At 34.1% G+C, this 24,777-nt stretch overlaps 1 protein-coding gene across 6 annotated transcripts in view; it reads left to right on the plus strand.

The window, feature by feature from the left end:
* ODAD2 (outer dynein arm docking complex subunit 2) overlaps positions 1-24,777 on the plus strand; it is a 95,800-nt gene that overhangs the window by 33,247 nt on the left and 37,776 nt on the right. For 5 of the 6 annotated variants that reach the window (XM_084507378.1, XM_084507377.1, XM_084507379.1 and 2 more), the window contains exons 11-17: positions 4,958-5,104; positions 5,393-5,602; positions 5,750-5,986; positions 7,387-7,497; positions 7,995-8,149; positions 11,610-11,852; positions 19,879-19,993. In XM_084507378.1, the coding sequence (XP_084363504.1) occupies positions 4,958-5,104; positions 5,393-5,602; positions 5,750-5,986; positions 7,387-7,497; positions 7,995-8,149; positions 11,610-11,852; positions 19,879-19,993 (1,218 nt within the window). Of the gene's footprint in view, positions 1-4,957; positions 5,105-5,392; positions 5,603-5,749; positions 5,987-7,386; positions 7,498-7,994; positions 8,150-11,609; positions 11,853-19,878; positions 19,994-20,416; positions 20,556-24,777 lie in introns of those variants that run through there. The other variant, XM_084507382.1, reaches the window with a different exon arrangement.

Consider the following 24,777-nt stretch of genomic DNA (forward strand, 5'->3'; position numbering starts at 1 on the left):
GTGAGATCAAACTCATAGATACCAGATGTGTATAAAATCTAATCATTGTCTAATAAAGCTGGCATTGTATACATATATTTCTATATCTTCTGTAATTCTCATCCATGAGCTCTGAGTATCAGAAAAGTGACATTACATACATTTCACAGAAGATGTTTTACTGATAGTATAACACTGATGCTCTTAAAATTTTCATTTAATTTGTGGACATATATGTTATACCACTATATAGGAAGAGAGACAGATTTTAAACTAAATCTGTGTTTAATTTGAAGCCTTAAAAATGATTGTTAATCTGCCAGTAGAGTTTATTTTGTATCCAACATATCAGATTTCAAATGTTATAACAACATGATGCAGATTTTATGTCAACTTAATGGAGAGGTAAGTATTTCCATGCATGTTAAATCTGTGTTGTAAGTACTGGAAGACTTGCTGTAATGATAACTTCAGGAAAGAAAAAAATAATCGTTGAAACCATTGGTATAATTTCTTATTTTGTAGAACTGATGCTTCAGAACATATGAAAAATATTTTTTTGTGGTTTTACTTTGAAAACATGAGTTATGCATTTTCAGCTTTCAGTTTTGAAGCTGAAAAAAATTGAATGCATATATATTTTTCATATACTGTTCTATTTTTGATTTAATGTAAGCGAATTAAAAGTTGTTTATTTTTTTAAAACTTTGTATTAAATGTCTCATGCCAGCCATTATGCATATAAGTGAAATATGAATTACTACATTATATATAAATGTAGTTTCACTACAGGAGAAGCACTTCTCAACAGAAGAGATGTCATTTGTCAGGTTAGTAATATCTTTCTTACAGTTATATAAAGTAATGAAAAGAGAAAATTTCTCTTTAAACACCTGTTGCAATTTTTTAAATTATTTTATAATTCAAAGCAAAATAAACCTCAAACTATTAAGCTATATGAGAAGACCATAAACTTCACAAAAGGACAACTGTTAGTTCTTTTGAGCTATAGAATATTCTGTGTAGTTTTGCAATATTTTATAGATTTTAAAAAAATTGTTTAAACTTTGAGATGTGGATAAACTGATTTCTAGGAAAACATCTGAGAAATTGCTACAATACTTTATTCTATAGGAGATACTGTACAAAATAGATCAAAGTATGTTCTTAAAGCTAGGCACAAGTGGCATTTTCTTCTGAAGTCAAGGCTATAATGACAGATAAAAAGATAACATGACAAATTTGTAGAAATCTTCCTTTAGGACAACATATGTTATAGATGTTAAAAAACAAACAAACAAAAAAAACCCACACCACTTTTAAGCAATTTGCTGTGGAAGTTCTGTGGGTATCTATAGTTACAAGAAATTTGAGTAAAAATTAGCTAGGAGGTGCCATCCACATATGCTTCATTGATTAACAGAAAAGTTTAGTCTGATATAAGTTACTGATCTGAAATTTTACCAAGTATTTTTCTCACATTCATTTTGGGCATAACAGCTACCTTTTATGGTATCTGCTGAAGAAGAGCGTGTTAAATTTAAATACTTTTAAATACTTTTTTTACAGTGTATCTGTTTTACTGCTATGGTTTACATTTAAGAAATATGCTGCAAAATGTCAGTGTTTTGGTTAGATCTACTTGTTTCACATTAGCAAACATTACTCAGTTTTTTAGTATTCTATATTTTGGAATGATGTACACAGATTAGCAAATTATTTTCTTCTGGAAAATGTTGGCTCAAAGTCTTTGACAGTTTCAAAGGTGTCATTAAAAATAGATGGGCTTGGGCAGCACAGTTCAAATCTGGGTGTCAGCCAAAGCTTCCTTGGAATTCAAAGGCGTTTGGGAGGTGGAGACAGTAGTTTGATTTACTATGTGCACTAAATTGTAACTTCCTCCTGAGCAGCACTTGCCATTGTTCATGCACTCCAGCTTCTTTTGCAGCTTCATGGTAGCTCAACCCTCCCAATTTTTGTGTAGCTGGATTTGTTTCTGATTTGATTAATAGTAAATCTGTGTTAGGGGTTCAAAAGAATCTATTGTTATCATATGGTTTAACTTTCTGCCTACAACAGGGTGTATTCTTTGATCTTTTTCTTGGTCTTAGTCTAGTCGCTGTGGCTGAAATAGAGCTTATCTTTTAGAAAAACATCCAATCTTGACTGAAAAATTTCCACTGCAGGAAAACTTATCGTCACCCTAAGAAACTTCTTCCAAAGGATAACTAACCACACAGTGGAAAACTTGCACTTTACTTGTCATGTAAATTCAAGTACCTTTTACCTCAAGTCATCAAACATCAGGATAGGCTGCAGAGCACACTGTGATCACATTCCTTTTTCTTATAGATGTATTCTTTCACTATGAATAAATCATACCTTAACTTACTTGTTAATAAACTAAATAGTGTTTCTCATGTCTGACTTCATGCAGCAGTTTTCCAGGCTTACAGTAACTTTTCTTTCTCTTCTTTGAATCATCTCCATATTTTCACTTTCCTTCTAGAACTGTAAAAAAGAAAATTGGACACACAATACCGGTAGTAGCACAAGTGCCTAAAAGGAGGTAATGCCTATATTCCTATTCAGTATATTCACTTATCTACCCAAAATATCATAAAATATCAATTCAGTCAAATGATACACTGTAATCTCAAATTCTTATTCAACATCACAAGTCTTTTTACATGCCCTGGTTTCCCGTATAGAACTCCTATACTGGGGTGTATCCTGTTTTCATTATTTGTAAGAGTATGACCTTGAATTTGGACATGAAAGAGACTTGTTTGGGGCAGATGGTAAGTCAGAGTGGCCCAATATCCTGACTGCAACAGGAAGGGAGACAGGATAATCACAATGGAAGTTTTCTGTGGTTAAAGCTCTTCTCATGCACTCTAGATAGCCTAACCTCTGATTTCCATAAATGTGGGAAACTTCACTGCATAACGTGTAGTAGTGTGAAGCTCTGCTTGTATTCTGCCAAGGAAGAAGAAACCCAGACCAATAAATGAATGCACAGGGCAGAGTAGGAACAGGGCAAACATGAGTGTAATATTCCTCCAACCCCTACCCATTTTTAGCTCAGGGAATTGGAAACTGAGTGAGATATTTATGGTTTTACTGACCTTCAATGGATCACTTTTCATGAACTCGTTGAGTCTCTTCTTAAACTCATAAAAACTTTCAGCTTTCATAGAATCCTTTCACAGCTAGTTCCACTTGGAACCATTTTATTTTATTACTTTTTTTTTTTTTTTTTTTCAAGAACCTACACCTTTTATTTATTTTTAAGTTCCCATTATTAAAAGAGTTTATATCTGTATTAAAAGAGACATTTAACATTTAGTCCCTATTTATCCTGCTCAATGCCATTCCTAACATTGCAGGCCTCTTATCATATCCCTTCGCTTATCCTTCTAGACTGAAAAAACCTTGCATTATCTTTGCTGTTTTCTCTGAAATATTTCCGGTGCTACAGTAATCTTGAAACTGAGGCTGCAGAAATGAAAAAAAGTTTTTAAGGTGCATGTGAAGCATGGGTTTAAACCGTGTTATAGTGACATTCTCATTCACATTTTTTTTTTTCCAAATCCTAATATTCTGTTTGGTTTTTGATTGTCATCTCACATAATCACAAAATATAACATCTAATTTTGAATAGTCGTTTGAAAACTCATCATTTCATCTGTTGATTTAGGATTGTTTTTTGTTGTTTTGTTTTGTTTTGTTTTTCTGATGTGCATCGGTTCTCATTTTCTCATTTGCTATTTTATTGCCATCTTAGCCTTAGTAGATTCTTTAGCAGTTTGCCACAACTGGACCTAAATGGCTTAGTTTAATTAGTAGCATAGTATCATCAGCAAATTTTGTTGCGTAACTTGTCCTTTTGTTTTCCAGAGCGTTTATGATTATGTCAAATTTCACAACTTCAACACATGTCCATGGAACTCCACTAAATCAGTCCTCTTCATTGAACTGACCATTTACTCTTATTCCCAGTTTCCTATCCTTTAGTCATTCTTTTTAATCTATGCAATGACCTTCAGTTGTATAATATAGTGGCCTAGTTTCTATGAAAGCTATCAGGGATTTTGTCTAAAGATTTATGTAGACATATCAACTAGTTAAACATATCAGCTAGACTGGCATTGCCACAAACTTTGAAGGTTTTGTAAGGCAGGACTTCTTTTAACAGGTCTATGCTGACTCTTAAATATATCATACTGTACCAAGAATGTCATATTTAGGCAGATGTCTTTTAATTCTGTTCATTATTACAGTCTACTGTTTTTTCCAGTACAGATATTTGGCTAACAGTCCTTGGATAACTACTGAACTCTTTTAAAAAACATCTGTTGTTTCCTGGTACTTCAGTGATCAGGTAGTTTCAAGTGACCAGACACGTACCATTTGTACTCAATCAACTATTTTACCCTCAGTTTTCTCTATAACTCAATTGAATGCTATCTAGTAGTGGCATTTTTTTTTTATTGTTCACTATGTCAGGATTTCTTTAATAACTTTATCAACAGTAACTTCAGTTTCAGGCAAATCTGAAATGTCCTCCATGAGGAATGATTCCAGTTTGGAGTCTCTTTGATTTCTTCTATAGTGAACACCAATGCAAAGAATGCAGATAGCTTCTCTGAAATGTCTGTATCTTCACCATGTGTTCCTTTGATATGTGCTCATACCAAAACTTCTAATACATGACTATCTAATTTACTTGTCCATTCACAGCAGGCTGTATTAGTCATAAGTCATCTGTGCTATTCATTCTCACCGTGATCTATATGTCATTTGCAGACTTTATCAATAATTCCATTTCTTATTATGTCTATGTCATTTGACAATATAGAATAAAAAATAATCTAACAAGTTTCTCCTTTAGTATAAGTTTTACTACTAGTAGTAGAAGAGATTAGGTTTTATATTAAATGCACTTTATATATGTTAAAAATTTGCTTTATTTTAGGGAGGTAATCCAACAGCTACAGTAATTGCATTGTGTTCAATGAGAGATTTCAATCTGGCTCAAGAAACATGCCAGCTGGCCATCAGAGACATTGGGTGTCTTGAAGTGTTAATTAATTTACTTGATACAGAAGAAATTAAATGCCAGGTAAGTAGCTTTGTTGAAAAGAGCTGTGAATATACCTTTTCTATTAGCATATGTTTTCAATTTTAATGGTTATATAGGATGAAGAAAACTGTTTTTTTTTCTTTTTTTTTTCTGTATTTTTTCAATTGCAAGAACTTATTAGATGAAAATCAGTTTCAATGATTTTCAATTGCTTTCTTCTGATTTGATTTAAAAGTTAAAATGTTCTATGTAACCCTTCGTTTTATAGATTTTTCTGCTTATGTACTCTTAAATAATGTTTAATGTCTGTTATCTTCCATTATTTAGATTGGTTCATTAAAAATCCTGAAGGAAATTAGTCAAAATACATTGATCAGACATGCAATTGCAGATCTTGGGGGCTTAGAGATCATGGTCAAAATATTGGACTCCCCAGACAAAGAACTAAAATGTTTGGCAGCTGAAACAATTGCTAATGTTGCTAGATTTAAACGAGCGCGAAGGACAGTAAGGCTTCATGGAGGAATCAAGAGATTGGTAAGTATATTTTTTCCCAAAGTGTCATTTTTTGCATACATGAGTCTTCAGATAGTATGTGCCATCATTAAAAAGCAGCTTAATAAGCTTAATATGACACATATTTGTAGATAAATAAAAAAAAGTTGTGTTTTTTTTTTTTTTTAGGTTGGATTGTTGGCATGTACTTCAGTGAGATCAACTGGTCTAACACCATCTCAGGCAAAAGATATTGAAATAGCACGTTGTGGGGCTTTAGCACTCTGGAGCTGCAGCAAAAGTACCAAAAACAAAGAAGCAATCCGTAAAGCTGGAGGCATTCCATTATTAGCTGAATGGCTCAAAAGTTCACATAAAAGCATCCTAACCCCAGTTGCGGGGACACTACAAGAATGTGCTTCAGAGGTAGGTAAACACATACAGCTAAGGTATTTCCAGTCATTAAAATAATTGACTACTGAAAAGAAGCATTACATTTTGACTATCATTTAAAAATGAAGCTTCTCCAGGACAGTTACTGGTACAGTTATCCCATCAGGAAGTTTCCACTCTGGATGTAGATACTCTGCAAAGTTTTTTGAGAAGGTTAGAGCTTGTAATAAAGATCACATATATATATATATATTATTTTAAAGGCTAAGAGTAGTTCACAAAAGAAAGTATATAGAAATGAAATACTTAATGAGTTTCATTTTTTTAAAATCATACTTAAGAAATGAAATTTGCGAAATTAAGATGTTATATTCTGGTTAATCAGTACATTTAAATTCTACAAAGCTAACCTGCAGATGTCGCCAAGAAGATCCAGTGCAGTACAGAACAATGTGTTTTAATGTTTTACATAATTCACAAGGACAATGTGTCTGATCGGTTGTCAAGAGAAGAAAGGGATATATGTGATTTCTCTACAGATTTCCTTGGCAGGTTTCACAGCTTTGAGTGTATTAAGTTTTAAAATTTGAATACAGTTATTTTCACCATAGCTGTCTGAGATGAGTGGTTGTTTCCCCATTTGTAGAATCAAATTTGAAAATATAGTGCATCGTGCTTATGGAAAAAAATATAAATAAATTCTCTTTGTGAATTTGAGACATGCGAGACATGATTTTTTTTTTAAAGATTTTGCATTGTGAAAGAGTTTGTCCTTGCAAAAATAGCTTCTTGAACTACACAAACTTATGCTTGCTCCATGTGACAGCATTTTGTCTTCAGTAAGTCTGTATTCAGCAGGTGAAATTTCCAAGGATTTCTTACCAGGCCAGACCTGGACATAATTTGGGGGGAACACTAAATGCATTTTTTTTAACGCAGATGTTTCCTTTCTCTTAAAAAATGGTTCCCTGCTCCAATTTCTGTAGTTGAAAAAAAATGGAAGAAAACATAACTGCAAAATTTTAATTCTAAGAACATATTTTTTCTAGACTTATTCTAGGAATAGATTTGTTGTTTTGACTTCCAGCTGTAGATGAAGTAGAGTGATTACTGGTTGATCCCATTCTGAAGCATCTGTTCCTTCCCTGTCTCTGAGCAGGAATGCTGGTCACCTTGTAAGTTGGGTGGCTACAAAGTAGGCATTGCAGTTCCTGGTTTTACTGGAGATTTGAAGACCACAGCCCCAAAGAGAATTTATGTATTTGTTTAGCTTTGAGAACATCAATCCAGGGCAATGCACATGGCTTGGTCTTAAAATAAAGTACAAGGTTTCAAAATATCAAAGACTTAAATTGTAATGCTGTGTTTTAATTGTGACTGGTGATGCTGACTGTAAACATACAGGGTTTAAAATGTGGAATTTGTATTTTTAGCCAAGTTACAGACTTGCAATAAGGACAGAAGGAATGATTGAGTACCTTGTGAACAATCTGAGTACTGAGCATGAGGAGCTTCAGATGCATTGTGCTAGTGCCATATTTAAGGTAATTGTATTAACTTATTAGATAAAAGCCAGGGTTAACACTTTGTTTTTATGTAGTTTACACATAGTATTTCTCAGTTTTACTATTTCTTTATTGTGTGAGATACTACTTTGTAAAAATATTGATGATCCTTGGCTTGATTTTTATGAGGATGTTTTAGCTGCATTTTGATATTGCAGTCATTTTCTTACTCTTTTTGTGTGCAAGCCCTAAATTCCAGTTAACCAGTGGAGAGAGGCAGGGCTTATTGTGCAAGAAGATGCATTTTTTTGTGTATTTGCCCACAAAGTGGACAATGTGACAGTGTAAACACTGCTACAGTAGCTGTTTACTGCCTAAACTCCCTTAGTGAAATGTTAGCATATTCAGGCACTTTAATAAAATACTTGCATTTTCATTTGTGTTAGATTTGACTAGTTAAAACATAATGCACGTAACTTTTGAAGACATTGCTTTACACATTTTGCATAATATTTGTATTTAATTTTTTTGTATAGTGTGCAGAAGATAAAGAAACACGTGACCTGGTTAGACTGCATGGAGGTCTACTACCACTATCTACTCTGCTTGGTAACTCTGAAAATAAACAACTTTTAGCAGCTGTGACAGGAGCAATCTGGAAATGTGCAATCAGTGGAGAGAATGTGTCAAAGTAACAATTTAGTTTTACAAATATTTATTACATTATCATGTTTTGATTCTGTGGGCCTCTATTGTTTTCAAAATATTATGTCATTATTCTGCAAAAGCATGTTTTATGATTCGTTGGATTTTCAACTTAGGTTTTATTGTACCAAATACTGTTGGTGACCTCAACAGGGTACATTGGAAACAGTGTTAAGTTCCTGGAATCTTAACAGTTAACGGGGAAAATTGGTGCCTCTGAACAATAGTTAATATACAGAAGACTAAGCCAGGAGGTGTACTAACACACATAAAATATTTTTCCGTGTATGTGTATCTTATATACCCACTCTTCTCTCACTGGCAAACTGCAATCATGGCTGCGCGGTAGAGTGTAGTCAGCACAATTAGCTTTAACATTTTAGGTTGAGAGAGAGAGTGAACATTATCTCACTCTGAGGTAAGTATCTAATATCCATTAGGTCCACCTGCTTTAGAAATACACTGGGTGCTAGGATAATTAGCCTCAATGCCTCTCTTCTTGATTACAAAAGGCGCTCAGAAAAGTAGCTTGGTCTGGACACCCAACTTCTAAAGGACTGCATTTAACTGTAGTGAGTCCTACCATAGGTACTTACATCCTCTTAGTATCATGGTCCAGAGTGGTTATATAAGAATTTGACAGCAGGAATTATCACTCTATCTTTTATGGAATAGCTTAATGACTCAGAATACTTGGCCCTTCTCATCTTAAATTAATACATCTGATTCATGCACCTTACCTCAAAAAAATGCCTGCTCTACTGGAGTATGTGCTAGGCTTCCTGCTGAAGTTATGCTGCTCTGTACAGAGGAATGAGATTCACAGACTGGGAGGAGAATCAATAAAAGCTAACCTCTTCCTGCAGCCCTAATTTTAGTGTACTCTGCTGGACAAGCAGATATAATAGATAAGTACTGGATAAAAACCAGAAAGAATTCCAGTAATCTGGGTTTACAGTGTAGCTTTTTACTATCCTAAATGAGTTCCCAAACTGCTCTTATACAGAGCCATGGTCTTTACATACTGTACTTCTGTCCTACTTCTTATTGCATTCCTCATTTCACAGTTACCTGGCTTTTCAGAAAGGTATATCCTCCTTTTCTGTGAGCTTTGGGTGTCTGCACAGAGGCATCCTGGTTCCAGATCAGTGACGAGATGAACTGAGTGGTTCTGTCTATACTGGTAAACTAAATAGGACCTAATCTCAGGTTCAGTCACTATGTTATGATTATCCATGCTGTTTAACTGCTAGCACGATCTCTCACACAGTTTGGCCTGTGCCAGCAAGAGCTCTTCCAGACAATGCCCAGACACCCCTTGGGAACAGCACAGGCAGCAGATTGTTTCCATTAGGCAGAATGGGTGAGGCCACCCTGAATTGTGAGGGTAAGAGATTTTAGCCATATGGATGCTACGTTGTGCTTCTTGTCCTCAGGGCTCCAGAATGAGCCATCGCCTGCTTTATTTATTAGTGTAGTTGTAGCCAATAATTCTGTGCAAATGCAAACAGATTTTTGCTGGGCTACTCGCATATCTTTGGCAAGGGCTTGAAGCTCCATGAAGGTTACTAGCCAGGCACAGCTCCAGACTGGAGCTGAATTCATGTATTATGCACTGCTGAGTCTGAAGCAATAAACCCAATCAAAAGTCAGGATGGGAGAACAAAACAGAACAGGGAGGAAGGATGATATGAAATCACGTAAGTAGATCTGGGGGGATGACTTTAAGTCTGGCATGAGGCTAGAACTAACAAACCCTGCTGGTTCCTGCAGGGCAACTTAATTACCTTCAGACTACTCTGCAATACTTCCTATACCTGAAGTATATTGCCGAGATTCTGTGCTGACTCAGCAGTGAGCTGGTACATGTGCCTACGCCTGACTAAGATTCCCGTTTGTATGCAAGCAGCCATACTGCTTCTGGACACAAGATGGCCTGAGCCAACAACTCTGTCAGACTTTAGCCTGCCCATCACAGAGCCAGCTGATATTATTCCATCCATGAAGCAGTGCGTCTGCAACACTCATAAAATAGTCGGAGAAAATCAGTATTTTTATTTCTGAAATTGTTTACTTGCTTTGTTGCTCTGTTTTCATGTTGTTGGTGTTTCCTCTTTAAAAAAAAATATAAATATAGGGACACTTCCAAATTACATTGAACAAAGACTTTCTCTTTAAGCAAATGTTTATCAGATCCAAGCAAATCCGACAAAAATAAAGTTTCTAATTTCACAGTATAACATTAATTGTTATATCGATAAGCCACTTGGAAAGATTAATTTTTTTATTGAAACAGAGTTCTAGATAGATCTGCTATCAGAATATTAAAAATACTGTTTTTGTTGTTGTTGTTGTTGTTTTTTGTTTGTTTTGTTTTTTGTTTTTGTTTTTTTTTTGTTTTTTTTTTTTTTGTACAAAAGAAAAGTCGTGTACAGCTGATTCCTGGAAAATGAGTAGCTGTAGTTCAAGTAGACATTTGCAGAAGCTGGAGGACGTAAGGGGAGCACAAGTGAAAACAGTTCTCTCAGATAATTTATCTTTTTAGGAGAGGAACCATGTATATTTACACAAAAATATATATCAAAGCATAATTAATAGGTGATATACAGGCTAGATCTAGTTTGATACACTAAGTGGAATTGTCAAGGTGTATCATAGAAAAGGTGCGAAAGGAAAATAGGATATTTGTTGAGCATTAAGAATCCTCTAAGTTCTGAACAAAACAAACTTAGCAATGGGGTGACCCCAGTGCTGAGAACTAAAGTACAGTTCCAGAAGATTAAATTCTGAGGTTTAGCATGCATCTGTTTGTAGGATGGAGCCCGCACAAGAAAATTCCAGGATTTTTACAAACGTGTTTTTGATCATCAGTACCAAAAGTGCTATGAGGGAAGTATTAATGTAAAAGTCAACTCAAATTTCTGTCAACTATTTTCTTAATTTTATTAATTCCAGAATTAAATCTAACATAATTCTAGTCTTACAGTAAGAAAATGCACATATTAGGCCTGAACTAGCTATAGAACTGATGAGGGTAAACCACTAAAGGGTTTGAATCGTCAGGGTGATCCTTTGGCTCCAGAAAGGTGGAAGAGGGTCAGATATACTCCTGCTCTACCTATTGTTAACATGGCAGAAAAAAGAAACGGAAGTTAGGATGCCACTGTACTTGCTAGTCTTCCAGTATGTTTACAGCTAGTTAAAGATGTTTCATCCGCATGTTAAATTTTCAAATAAAATTTAATTTGAAATACTAAAATAGAGAAATATAGTTAAAAAGGTAAAGTAAGAAATGATGCTATATGTCGCACTTACAAGAACTAATTGGAATGGCTTACCTATATTGTGCTTTGTTCATCAAGATAATTTAATTACAGAAATTAAGGATTACCTTACAGTAGTAGCATACTGATAATAACTACTTTGTTTTTATTGCTGTCATTTAGATTTCATGATTATAAAGTCGTAGAAGTTTTGGTAGGACTGCTCACTGATCAACCTGAAGAAGTCCTTGTAAATATCGTTGGAGCACTGGGAGAATGTTGCCAAGAACCAAGACATCGAGCTATTATCCGTAAATGTGGCGGAATACCACCCCTAGTGAAGTTACTCACTGGAACCAATCAGGCACTGCTTGTGAATGTAACAAAAGCAGTGGGAGCGTGTGCAACAGAACCTGAAAATATGATGTAAGCCATTCATATTGACATTGTGAATATTGCAAAAAAATACATATTTTGAGTAATTCTGAGAGAAATATTGTTAATATTTTGGGGAGAATATTCAAGGTTCACATGCAGTGATATTTAAAATTTGTTACAAAATACTAAAAATATGTCTCTCTACAATGAGATAACATGGAATCATAGAACCATTGAGGTTGGAAGGGACCTATTTAGATCATCTAGTCCAACCCCCCTGCTCAGACAGGGTCAGCTAAAGCAAATCACGCAGGACTACATCCAGTCAGGTTATGAATGTCTCCATGGATGGAGACTCAGCAGCCTCTCCAGGCAACCTGTTCCAGTGTTTGAACTTTCTCACTGTAAAATAGTTTTTTTCCTGTGTTCAAATTGTATTTTATGCCATTTTGATCACAGAATAGTTGGTTCATGTAATAGGGATGTTTGAAAAGCTATTTCCAGTTTGTGGAAATTCAACTCGGGGGTTTGAGGACTGCCTACTATACTTCTATCAGTTCATCAGCATTAGTAGTAGACTCAATTTCAGGTTAAACACTTTAGAAGGTTTTAGTTTTGTCAATTATAGTCTGACTTAAAAGGAAATTTTACTGTGTGGATTAGTTATTTCTTACTGTAAAATGTGCTAAATAGGAATACAATTTTTTCCTTGAGAAAATGTATAGAACATAAAGTTCATTTTATGAACTGTAGTGAAATTATTTTTATTAAAATTAAATTTCAAAGTTACAAAGCACCTATTTACAAGTGCTGTATGATAGGTACCTGCTTATGCCTCTTTTCCTTTTACATCTGTTCTTGAATCATAACTAATTTCCTAAATTAGAGAAAGCAATTCCAAAAGAAATGTGTGCATTTACTGTCATGAAAAATATTTTCAAAGTTTTTGAAATAGGGTGTTATTTGTATTTTATCTGTTCTGTCCCTCTTCGTAATTCCTTTTATGAACTGAGACTTTCTTGCATCCTTTTTTTTCCTCTTACTCCTTTGCAAGACCAAAGAGAAAGACTGCCTTTTTACTCAGAAAGTTGCTGCTCTCTTCGGTTTTGTGATGTAGATTTGTACAGCTTACACAGATCCTTGAGCTTTATGATTAAGTGTTCCAGTTAAAAGTTGAGGTGGGCATTTACTGTTCTTCCTGTTCCCTTACAGAGATATTTACCTCGAGATTCTCAGCATATTTCCCTCCTTATACATGTGGAAGATCAGAAAAAGAGTTTTAGTAAGCTCCTCCTGTTCTGATTTGCATAATTCACTTGATATTCATATAGCAGTGCAGGGAATTCTTTTCCTGAATAGGGCTTTTGTTTTCATGCTTTGGCTGTCACCCAGTGGCAAAAGGCTAGATGGTACACAACTGTAAACATGGGTTGTGTGAACAGTTAGCCATGTAGCAGAAAAGTACACATAAATGAGATCATCTTCACTGTGCATCTCAAATGAAGAATACTAAATGTCTACCTTTGCTGTAATGTATTAACAAAATTAACTCTGTAAATCAACCAAGAAATTTCAAAGCTAATAAATATAAATTGGTATTATGAAACCTCAGACATATGCCAGTACTCAGGACTACCACGTGTAATATCCAGTATGGATAGCTTCACACTGGAATGTGGTCAGCATAAGCACCAAAAATAACACAAGTTGCTGCTAAAATTGTGATAAAACAAAGTCCATCTTGTTTTTAAGGAGAGAGTACAGGTTGTTTGGGAGGAAACTTGAAAGAGTTTGCCAAGAGTGGGTGAAGGATTGAAATGTTGAATTCAGTTCATATGAAAAAAAATCTTTATCAAAGGTTCTCAACATTTCTTTTTATTTATTAATTTATTATATTTATTTATTTATTATTTTGAAAATATTTTAAAACATTAGCAAGGAACTTATTCCAGGAGCAAAATATACTTTTTGCTCCAACAGCAATAACAACAACAAAAACACTTACAGAAAAATTACGTTTATTACTGTGACATTTACCTGAAGTATTGTGCTAGTGCAAGTTCAGACTCGTAGCACTAGAAGAGATAATGCATTTTTTTCCAGAGGCACGATTCAGCCAGGTGCAGATAAGTTTGATCCTGATCCATCAAAATGTTTAAACAATGCTTAGTTTAAACATCAATATCAATGCAATTACTCACACATTTCAATGATTTGTTTGGTTGAGGACTCTGCCTCTTGCAGGCTTAAAGTATTAGATTCCCCTCTTCCCCCACCCCAAATCATGGGCCATCCATTCCTCTTCTCTATCCTTCTCCTTAGACCAGTATAGCAGGAGCTGAGACTAACTCCTCATACAAACCAATCTTCTTTTTGAGAAGAGTGGGTCACCAAACACATGTAGGATACCTGATCTGTAGTATCATTTTGTTCTAATTGCAGAATATGGGACTCAGACTTTTGTTTCTGAGATATTTTTTTTTAATTTTTTAATGTTAGAAAATGTTGATATATTGCTACTCAATTTATAAATTAGTGATATGAAAGCTCCAGAATGTGAACACTGCATGCTAAGGATGCTCAAATTCCGAGCATGCAGTGCGTTGTGTTTTTGTGACACAGTCATGGCACCAAGCTGCCAGAGTTCAAGAAGCATTTGGACAATTTTCTCAGACATGTGGTCTGATTTATTTATTTATTTATTTATTTATTTGGGTGGTCCTTTGGGGACTCGGGAGTTGGACTCGATGATCCTTGTGAGTCCCTTCCAACTTGTATATTCTATCACTGTATGATTATATGATAAAATAGTTCAGGTGCTAGCCACTCTACTATTCCCATTATTAACTTATTTATTCCTGTTTAATCTTATCGAAGTATTAAGAGACATCTAAAAGATCCATGTGGTAGCAAAGTACCTGGAAACATTTTCCTTCCTACAGTACTTTAACTTTAATTTGGAAAGAAGAGGATGCACAGTTCCACCATCTCATTCCCTTTTATGCCTTACACTTTTTTTTTCTTGTTGTTGTTTCATGAGTTGCTTTGTTGTGCTAAAAATAGCTGTCTTGAAATACATCTGAGAAACGCTGTTTGAGCTCTTCTAATGCTTTCTGCTCTTTACAATCTATTGCTCATCTTAACAAGAATGTAGAGATCTTCCAAGATGTTCTTCTGGAAAGAAGCAAAGCCACTTCGTAGCCTCTAAGTATATACACATGATGGCTTTCTATTGGAGTTTAATAATTATCTGTTTCTGGTCTTCCTGGTTCAGTTGAATGAATCATTATTACATTCCTTATTTTGTAATCATCTTTTCAAGGAATGTCTTGATGGGTTCTGGGAGATCAGTTGATCTTTTCTATTAGCTTTTCTCTTGTCAATTTGGCTGTTAGGTCTTAAGGCTTGTTTTATTTGTCACCTGGTTTGGACAAGCAGTGTTTAGAGAGATTCTGTTTTAATTTAGCACTACAGAAACACCTAGAAGTATGATGATTCTTATGGATCCTGCTGTCATTGACCTTGATATGTACTAGAAACCCAGAGCAAAGCAGGAAAATTTCAAGTTAGTATCTAACTCTCAGTAAGAATTGAGAATTTTCAAATGTATTGTCACATTCTATTAGCTGCATGTGCTTAGTAAAGTTTCCCTTAGAGCCTTTCAGCTGAACAGTCTTCTATTTTGACTGTTCTTATACTTGCAGCAGTAGGCATGTGGAAACCACACACTGAAAGGGTGGAGCTCATGAAGTTTCTGTGAGTGATTCAAGGGTATGTAATGAAGAGGATAGGATTCATGTAGGAAATAAAATTTGATTCTGGATTATAAAAAAACAGAGCACGTTCCGTGAAACAGTGGAGTTAAATGCTGAGGGAAATAATGTATTTTTATCATAGGTTCCATGGAAGAAGCATGCATTGACAAAGAGGAGTAGTAGATTGGCATGGGTGAATCTATATCTTCTGTATAAAGATTGGCAACCCAATTCTCTTACAGTAATAATAAGCTGAAACTGTTTTCCATACTCTGTCTGCTGCAGAGTGCTGCTGCAAAGCATTGACAGAGATGCCTCTGCATATCTTTTATGTATGTTTGTCATTTTAAAGAACTTTCACAGTTATTCTTTTTATATTATCAAAACCAGAGTATTAATGCTCATTCTTTAACCAACATTAGATTTTCATTTGTACTTTTCATTCGAAAACCCATAGACTTCAACTCTAGCATTCAAAACTGATATGTTAGAATATTATAACTTAAAATGTACAAATATTTTAGCCAGACAGATGGAGTTGAAGACATTTGTATATAATTCTATTCATTAAAGCACTCTAGCAAGTAGTGGAAGTTTTAAGAAACATACTAAGTTGTGGTTTCAGAAAAGACAAGATTACAATCTGCCAGAATTAAACCCTGTAATCCTACCAGCAAGCACAATACAGAGTCGGTTTAACTTTGTTTATTTATATCTGTATTAGTGGTCTAAATTGGCAGACAATAGAACTAGACTTCTCAAAAGTTCTGTCAAATAATACTGTAGCAGAAAAAGATGATAGATATGACAAACAGATGCCTATGCTCTTTGTGTGTGGTGTTTAAGCAATTCATTTTGAAGTGGAAAGATGCAATATTAAATCTGAATTCTAAAGAGGAGTACTATTTCAGATTAACAGTTTTGCTAGTTTCAGATGTATTTTAGAAAACAATGTAAATTCCTAGAATTGTGACCAAATTTTTGCAGACATACCGTGATATTCAGTGGCACTATGACATCAAGTTTCATAAATGCAATGTAAAAAACCTCTATTAAGCAACTGTGATCTATAAACAGCCAACAAAAGTCATTCATAAAAACTGTCTTGTTAAGTTATCTGCACTGGTCAAATAGCAAATAGCACTGTGTACTTGTAGTGAAGCAACAGATAGTAATTACCTATAATAAAATTATTATTCCTACTTTGGGTGAGTTTCATGCCTGTTAAAATTTATGCTATTAATAGTGTTCTATACATTAGATTCTTTAAGTGCATACAATACAGCTATTGTATAAACCAGTTAAATATTTAAACTTTAAATTATTAAATAGTAAGACTTTTTTAATATCATCTAAATATCACATTATTTCAGCTTTTTTTTTTTTTTTATATTTTTTCCCTTCAGCTTTCAATATATTCTGCCTCTTTATTTAAGGACCCCTCCTTTAACAGTCCCATGATTAATACAGCTTTAACTGTAGTTTAGTTTTGTCTTTGTTACATCAACAAATTATTAGAAAGCATCTCATCTAAGTGACTGTAACCACAGGGAAACTAATGTACTAGATATGAATGAATGCAGAACTGGAAGCCAACCAAAGGAAATTTTACAGTTTCTTTGTATTTATTGTGATAAGTAGCAATATTACAGTGTCCTGCTAATGATGTTATAATCAGTTTGGGGATGAAAATTAGATACGAAAGCATTATACAAACAAATCTGAATATTGGTTAGAGTGATGCCATCAGAGCTGAAATTTTCAAGATCACAGGTCTGTGTTTTGTTTGTTTGTTTGTTTGTTTGTTTTCAAGATTACAGGTCTGTCTTTATTTGTAAAGAAATTTGAATGCATATTTTTGCCCACTTTAATAAAGAATTTTCATATAGAAAGGAAACTAACATCCAAACACTTTTATAGAGGAAACATTTTTCAGGGCCATTTATTTTAGTGTTCCCATTGCTTTTATAGCAGATATGCTAGTTTAACATCCCGTTTCTTCATCTGCTACACTGAAACCACGGAAAGGTTAAAAAAAATGGAATTGAGAAGGGATTTAGTCACTTGTTTACTAATGTTTTCTTTAATTGGCAAATGTATATTCTTAGTAAGATGAAAATAAAAGGGTTTGTGCTTCTATGGTGACACAACCATAATTCTTCCAGTATGAAAATTTGACAGTATCGTTCTTCTGCATAGAAGAACATTTGAGTTAACCTAGTATAAATGAGTGAAAGCACTGATCGGTGATGAAGAATGTAATTTGGGGATTTGTTTGTTTATTCCATACCATTCTTTGTTTTATACACATTTAATGGACTGAGGACAACACTTTCAGATATTCTGAGCTATTCTGTTGGGTCTAAGACAACTCGTATTTCTGGTCTTCAACCAAAAGGCAAAAAAATTCTTTAGAAAAGGAACCGTAGAGTGAGGGTAGTTTGCCTTGAAAAGCTGAAGAGAAGACAAGAAAACTGAGAAGAAAGTGCATTTTAAATCAGCAAGAAGGCTTTGGAAAAAAAAAAAAAAAAAAAAAAAAAAAAAAAGAGATAAATAAGCCTAGAGGCTGTTTTCTTAAATGTGGTAGAAAAATCTGAACTCAGTGTTTGACTTTTATCACTTGATTTTTATATACTGGTTGGAGTTGGGTCATTTATATTTAGCCCCTCTTGGGAGGAAGTATCTCATGTTGGTAAGTGATCAGTACTCTGCTTGACTAGAAGAAACACTCATGGATCTTTTTTTAATTAAGTCCAATATAGGAAAAAATTCTTTGTGCTTTCTGAAATGACAGGAAAGTATTATTAAAATTGCTTGAAAGTTTTGGGGATTTGGAGAGATTTAAAAGCTTGTTTGACATTTATACTGAAGTCATCCTTATTATGTGGACGTATATTGGTAATTGTGTAGTTTATGATCATGCTGTTCTAATTTGTATTACGATTTCTGATTTTTTTCTGTTGAATTATGATATTCTTGCAGTTGATTTGGAAATGATTAAGTAAAATAAGCTGTATTAAATGAGCAGATCTTAAAAAAAAAAATACAACTTATGGTTTCTCAGCTTAACCAACCTTTTTGTGCAGAAAGTTATTGTTTTGAAAACATAGTTGTTTAACCTGTTTGCAAAAAATGTTGTGATTAAAGTCTGTGGTTATTTTAGACGGAGTCCATGCCCTTAATTATTTTCCTTCTTCACATGACGGCAGAATTGCGTAAATAAATGATTTTATAATAAGTTGAAAAATTTCCTGGCAAATGTATTTACAGTGATCACAAATAAGATGTAACCTGTATTTTATTTCTCTTATCTTGTACTTACAATTAAAGATGTAGACTTGCATGTATACAACAGAATTTTTTCCTTCTGAGGTTAGAAAAGTATACTTGCTTTCCTTTATCTTCAGCTCATCTGCTTTGGGTTAAATATATCTTTTTGAAAAATAGGAATGTTTGTAAAAGCTGTTAAGTTTTGTTTGACCTTCCTTTCTATTTAAGGTATTCACTGTACCCTAATGTGACGTTATGATCCCCAGGCCTGATTGATATGTAAACATAACACAGATGGTGTAGAGATGATTCTGATGATAATTCATTTTTCAGCTAGTCATGAAGATACTTTGATTACGGTGTGTTTAAGTAATTATAACATAATATTCAATGTTAGTCTTGTTGGTAAGGAACACATGGGAAACAAGTTACACGTTATTCATGACCAACAAAGGGTGCAGTGTGGTGTGACCATTTTAATTTCTAATGCTAGATTAGAAACGTAGTACCTTAAAATATGTTGTACAGTAAGGTAAATACATTAAGCATAGACTGAATAAAAAGTTAAGTACATAGTTTTGGGCATAAATATTTGTTTTGGAAAGTATTTGTTACTATATGAAAGAAGCTAGTATGCTTGAATTCAGATTTCAGTTTACATGCAGATCGTTAAAAAGTCACATGCTTACTTCTACTTTTACATGAGTTCTGGTTATAATGCAGTTCACTTTATCTTCTATAAGCATTTTAAATCACAGTACTGATAAAAGCGTAAACAACACTCATAAGATTTAGTTGGAAAACATATCCTGTCTTTACATAATTTATTCACACCCATCTACAATAGCAAGCAATGTTTACTGTGTATGTTGATGGCAGTCAGCTGACAACAGAACACAAATACTTACGTAAAGCAAAACAATACGCTAAAGAAAAGCATACCAATATTTCTTAAAGTAGTTTCTCAAACAAACTGATATAATCTAAAATTTAGCATTGTGTACTCCATAATTAATTATCTCTTTTTTTCTGATCGATTCCTTTGATAGGATAATCGACCATTTAGATGGAGTTCGTTTGTTATGGTCATTGTTGAAGAATCCTAATCCAGATGTTCAAGCAAGTGCAGCTTGGGCTATTTGTCCATGCATTGAAAATGCTAAGGTGAGAAAGTATTTAATAGCTTTGTTACATATATATTCACATACAGTTTTTGTATTTGTATGACTTACAGCAATACTTTGCTATTTGCCACTTAAAATGTATTTCATTCCTTTAACTGCTTTAAGTAATTGATGTATTCATTTGTTAAAAATAGAGTAGTAGCCCTCATCTAGAACTCATTTTGTGTTAAATGGAGGCATTCTGTTTTGCCTTTAGAGCACTTAACGTGTTTGGAATTAATTTAATAACTTGTCAGGATCCAAACTTCCTGTTCCCAAACAAAGTATGCTGAAAAAGCTGATCTGACAATGCTGGAAACAGAAAGCTTTTACTCATGGGCTTTGAATAGCACAGATAGTTGTAGTTGTTCACCACTATGAGGTACTTCAACTGCATTCTCAAGAGACTGTCTTTTGGTTTCAGAGCATATTTCAGTCTTGGTGCCAATGTAATCCATAGATTTTCTGCTGAGACTGCCAACAAAAAGTGCCAGTTGTGAATAGTGGTTGTTGTGCAGGTCAGTTTGCACAGAAGACTGAACTATTCATGTATTTCGTGTCAGTTCCAAGGTAGAGATAAAATGGTGTTATAATCTGTAACTCATCTTCAATGATTTCTTACCACTGACCTGTGGTAAAATAAATGTGGAAGGTTTTGTTTCTCATTAAATGTTTCCTAGAATATTAAGTAGACTTTTATCCTTATTTATTTTTTTTTACAGTAATATCTTCCATTTCTAATTTAGCTCCATATTCAATGCAACTTTTGTATCTTCTCTCTGCTATACTAAAAACACATATCCTTCTACATACAGTTTGAAACCTGACCATGTAAAGAATGGAAATTTCCTCAGAGAGGTAGATATCCTTAGGATCCTTTGCAGGCAGCATTTCCTGCCTGGAGCTGAGAACACTGTGGTTGCTATTTATGTATATAGATAGATGTATGTGTAGATATGTGGATGAAGGTATTTCAAGAACATTTGCTCCTGATTTTTAAAACTTCAGCATTTTCTATTTCTTCACAACGATTTCTATGAAGACAGCTTATTTGTCATTTTTCAAACATCCTGGTTATTCTGGATTATCTTTTTCTTTTTTTTTTTTTAATTAAAAAATACATATAATCTAGTATGAAAGTTTTATATTACCTGATGATAGGGTGCATGCATGTCTCTTCTGTCAAGATCTGACTATACCTGCCTATCTCTTGAACAATATTTCTATAACTAAATGTTAAAATATTACTTTATCTTAGTACTCATTATGCATAGGACTCCATGACCTGCACTGCCAGAGTGGAGCTCTGCAGTGCTAGAGGTTTGACTAAAAACACGTTTTCAGAAACTAAAGGGATAGAGGACAGCTACTGAAATTACAGACTACATAGATATTTCTTCTCTGTTTCCCTCCCCCAGGGTATTTGATGAGTGTAAGCTATGTACATCCTTAGTGTAGCCACTCTCCTTTCATCTCTCTTGGCTGCCTGCCCAAATGCTAATCTGTGACCCCACAAAGAGTCTTTTGTGTGAGACTGAGGCAGAGTGGCACACTGAAACAAACCTACCAATAATACCCTTTCCTCTGACACTGAATGGAAAGAAATATGTATAAAGCAGCAATTATAGCCAAACCGTGGAGATGCAGTAACTATTTCTATGTAAACAAAATTTTGATTTTTTATTCACAGTTAATAATACTCAACAATTTACATGGTCTTCCGAGAAGCACGATTTGGTTTATGCAGTGCTTGACTCAAAAGCAGGAATAAGTATATGACTTTAAATGAGTTATGTGCACTCTGGATTTTCCAAGCCTGTACTTGAAACTGCAAAACATGTTTCCAATAGCTTTGAGCTTGAAGTCTGAATTTGTTTTGTTTTGTTTTGCGGAAGCTGTAGTGCTTGTCTTCTGTAGTGTGGACCTTCACAGATGAAAAAGAACTTGTTAACAGTATCCAAAACAAATTTTATAAAATTTAATACAGCATCCATTTTCCTGCACAGACATTTTGTGCATATACAACTTAAACATTATTTGCTATGATACTTATAAAATCATAGAAGCTAATCTATCATACTGATATGGCTCTTTTTGCCATAGTGTGTGAGTACATGGACATCTCTCATGCATTTACTCCTACCATAATCTGTTTAAGATTAGAAAACCCACCATTTCTGTTTTACAGTTAGAAAGTAGTGAGTCACAGAATGCCCAGGTGACTTCTCAAAGATGTTTTTGAGCATTTGGGTCTAATTTGCCTGCTGTTAGGCAGGAAGTTAATGGCAAAAAAAGGGAGGAGAATCTAAGTGCCAATATCCTTAGGTTATATAAATTAACAGTTGCATTATGGTAGCTGGTTCAGGGTACTTCCCATAGAGTAGTATTGTAGAACTGGACTGACAATATTGCTGATTACATCAGGATGATATAGCAAAGTGAAATTGTTTATTACATCAGTATGATTTAGATCAGTTTCATTTGGTCTGTGACAGATTTAAGACTTTTAAAACAGAGGATATAAATTATACATTACAGTACATAAACTGTTATAACTCTGACAGTCATAATATTGGTTTGAGATCAGTCATGACCTCTGTATGCCAGCATTATTTCTAAATAATTTTAGCCTTAAGAGTGGCTTGTAGAGTGAAGATCTTACAGGTAGTTTGGCAGTGGCATAATTTAGGTGGTAGAACTCATGAGAAAATTTGTACTGCACCTATCAATGCTATTTGTGAGTCTTAGAAAAATATCTTACAATTTTGGATAAATTAAGGTATACCTTTATTTAAACTGTAAGGCTAGAAGAGCTGAATCACTTATTCAAATGAATTATCTTATTAGAAACATACTTGTATAAATTAGTTATTTCCAAAAGGAAAAGTTACTACTGCAGGCACATTGGTAACGACAAAAAGTAAGTATACTGTCCAAAAACCACAAATGATTGTGAAAAATTGCTAAGAAAAGTCTACTCAACTCTGTTGATGTTGGAACAGCAATATTTGGTTATGATGCTACTTTGAAAAAAACAGTATTTATAGTGTTATCCCAATGTACATCAGCCCAAACAGAAAAATTGAGAGAAACTCCACAAAGATGTTATTTGGGCTATCATAAAATTCATCCAAAGACATTATAGTGATGAGAGGAACACTGTCAACTGTTTCCTCACAGAGGAACGTATAAATAGTATGTTTTGAAATAAAAAATAAAATAAAAATAAAAATAAAAGTTTTAGAGGTTATTTTCCTTTCTTGTATTTAATAGAGTTTTGGGTGCAAACATAACGTAAGGCCTTATCCTTTCTTCTGTTTTGTCTGTGTTTGCATATCAGCTTTCAGCTTTCAAAGTTTAAATTTTAACCTTTGTTACAACTACAACTGTAAAGGCTTTCTTAAAGAACTTCTGGAAGTCAGCTGTGTATGAAGTCTGTCAAAATTATTCAAGTAAACAGTCTGAGACTGGGAATTTTTGGGAAGAGAGAGGGAAAGTTTTTTATCCTATTTTCTTAAAGCGTGTTTGTAAAATGACATCTCACTTTTCTGATAAAGTGTCATCCAACCCCCCCCCCAACACACACAAATGCATTTCTTCCTTTTCACCCTCTCAATGGAATTTCATGGGTGTGATGAAGGATGATCAGCCATCTAAAGATGATTGTGTATTTCCTACATAAAGGGAAAGAGAATGTCCATTCTTTTTCGCACACAAAATCTCTTTTCTCTTGCACACAAAATAAATGCAAAAGCAGAACTAAATCAGGTTTAGGAGGGAAGGGTCAAGAGATGAGCATGTGTGATGGTCAAGTAGCCTTCACTTTTGCTAAGGTAGTGACTTCTACTGGAGGCAGCAGTCTGGAGTTAACATGGGTGGAAAATATGCTGCAGATGACCCATGCTATTTAAGATTTCTATATAAATTTTGCTTGTTGAGGAAATTTTAATGTAACCATATGTATAAAACTAGAATGGACATTTCTGTATTAAAAGTAACAGGGAAAGGTAGTTGAACTTTGAAATTCTTCTGATATTTAACAATTAGGAAGATTATTTGCCATTGTAAATATTCTAAGTTACTTTTTTTTAACACATTTTACTGATTAATAACTCCAGTGTATGAAGATTAGCAGTTCCCCATAATGCAAACTGTTGTTCATTTGTTTATATTTTAAAAATTTTACTTAAATAGTTCCAATATATTTTTGTTTACGTACTTTTCTTTGGATAAGCCTGTAACGTCAAAACTCCTTGCTTGAGTATGTACAGCATTTTCCAGTTTCTTTGTTTTCCTTGTTATGCTTCTTGTATTTATATACGGAAATCTTGGCAGTTCAAACTTAATGCTCTTTACTGATCTCTTTCCATTTGCCTATTTGTTTTCTCTAGACATTATCGTATTTTAACATCATTCATACCTACTTCTCTAAATTTGATCTCAATTTTATGCCTTTTTTAATCCTTGATAATCTGGATGTAGTGTACAAATTTTTAGGCTTTTGTTACAAAGAAAGACATAAGAAAGACAAAAAGGAATTTTTGGCTTGCCCCTCAGAACTTACAGAATAGCAGGGTCCTTGGAAATTTAGGAAGCCTACAAAGTGGCTTGGTGAGTTCATAGTTGGTTGCCATACTTGCAAGGGCCACAAAGTGCCAACCTCTCCAATGACTCTTGCCACAGGCTGCCTAGAAGTTTAGTGGACCAGTTGTCATGGAGTGTTTGGGCTCCTACAGACATGCAATCCTAGATCCAGAATGAACTGCCATAAATTGCCCTGAGGTC

The sequence above is a fragment of the Aythya ferina genome (genome assembly GCF_964211825.1).
Source record: "Aythya ferina genome assembly, chromosome: 2".
Taxonomy (NCBI): Eukaryota; Metazoa; Chordata; class Aves; order Anseriformes; family Anatidae; genus Aythya; species Aythya ferina.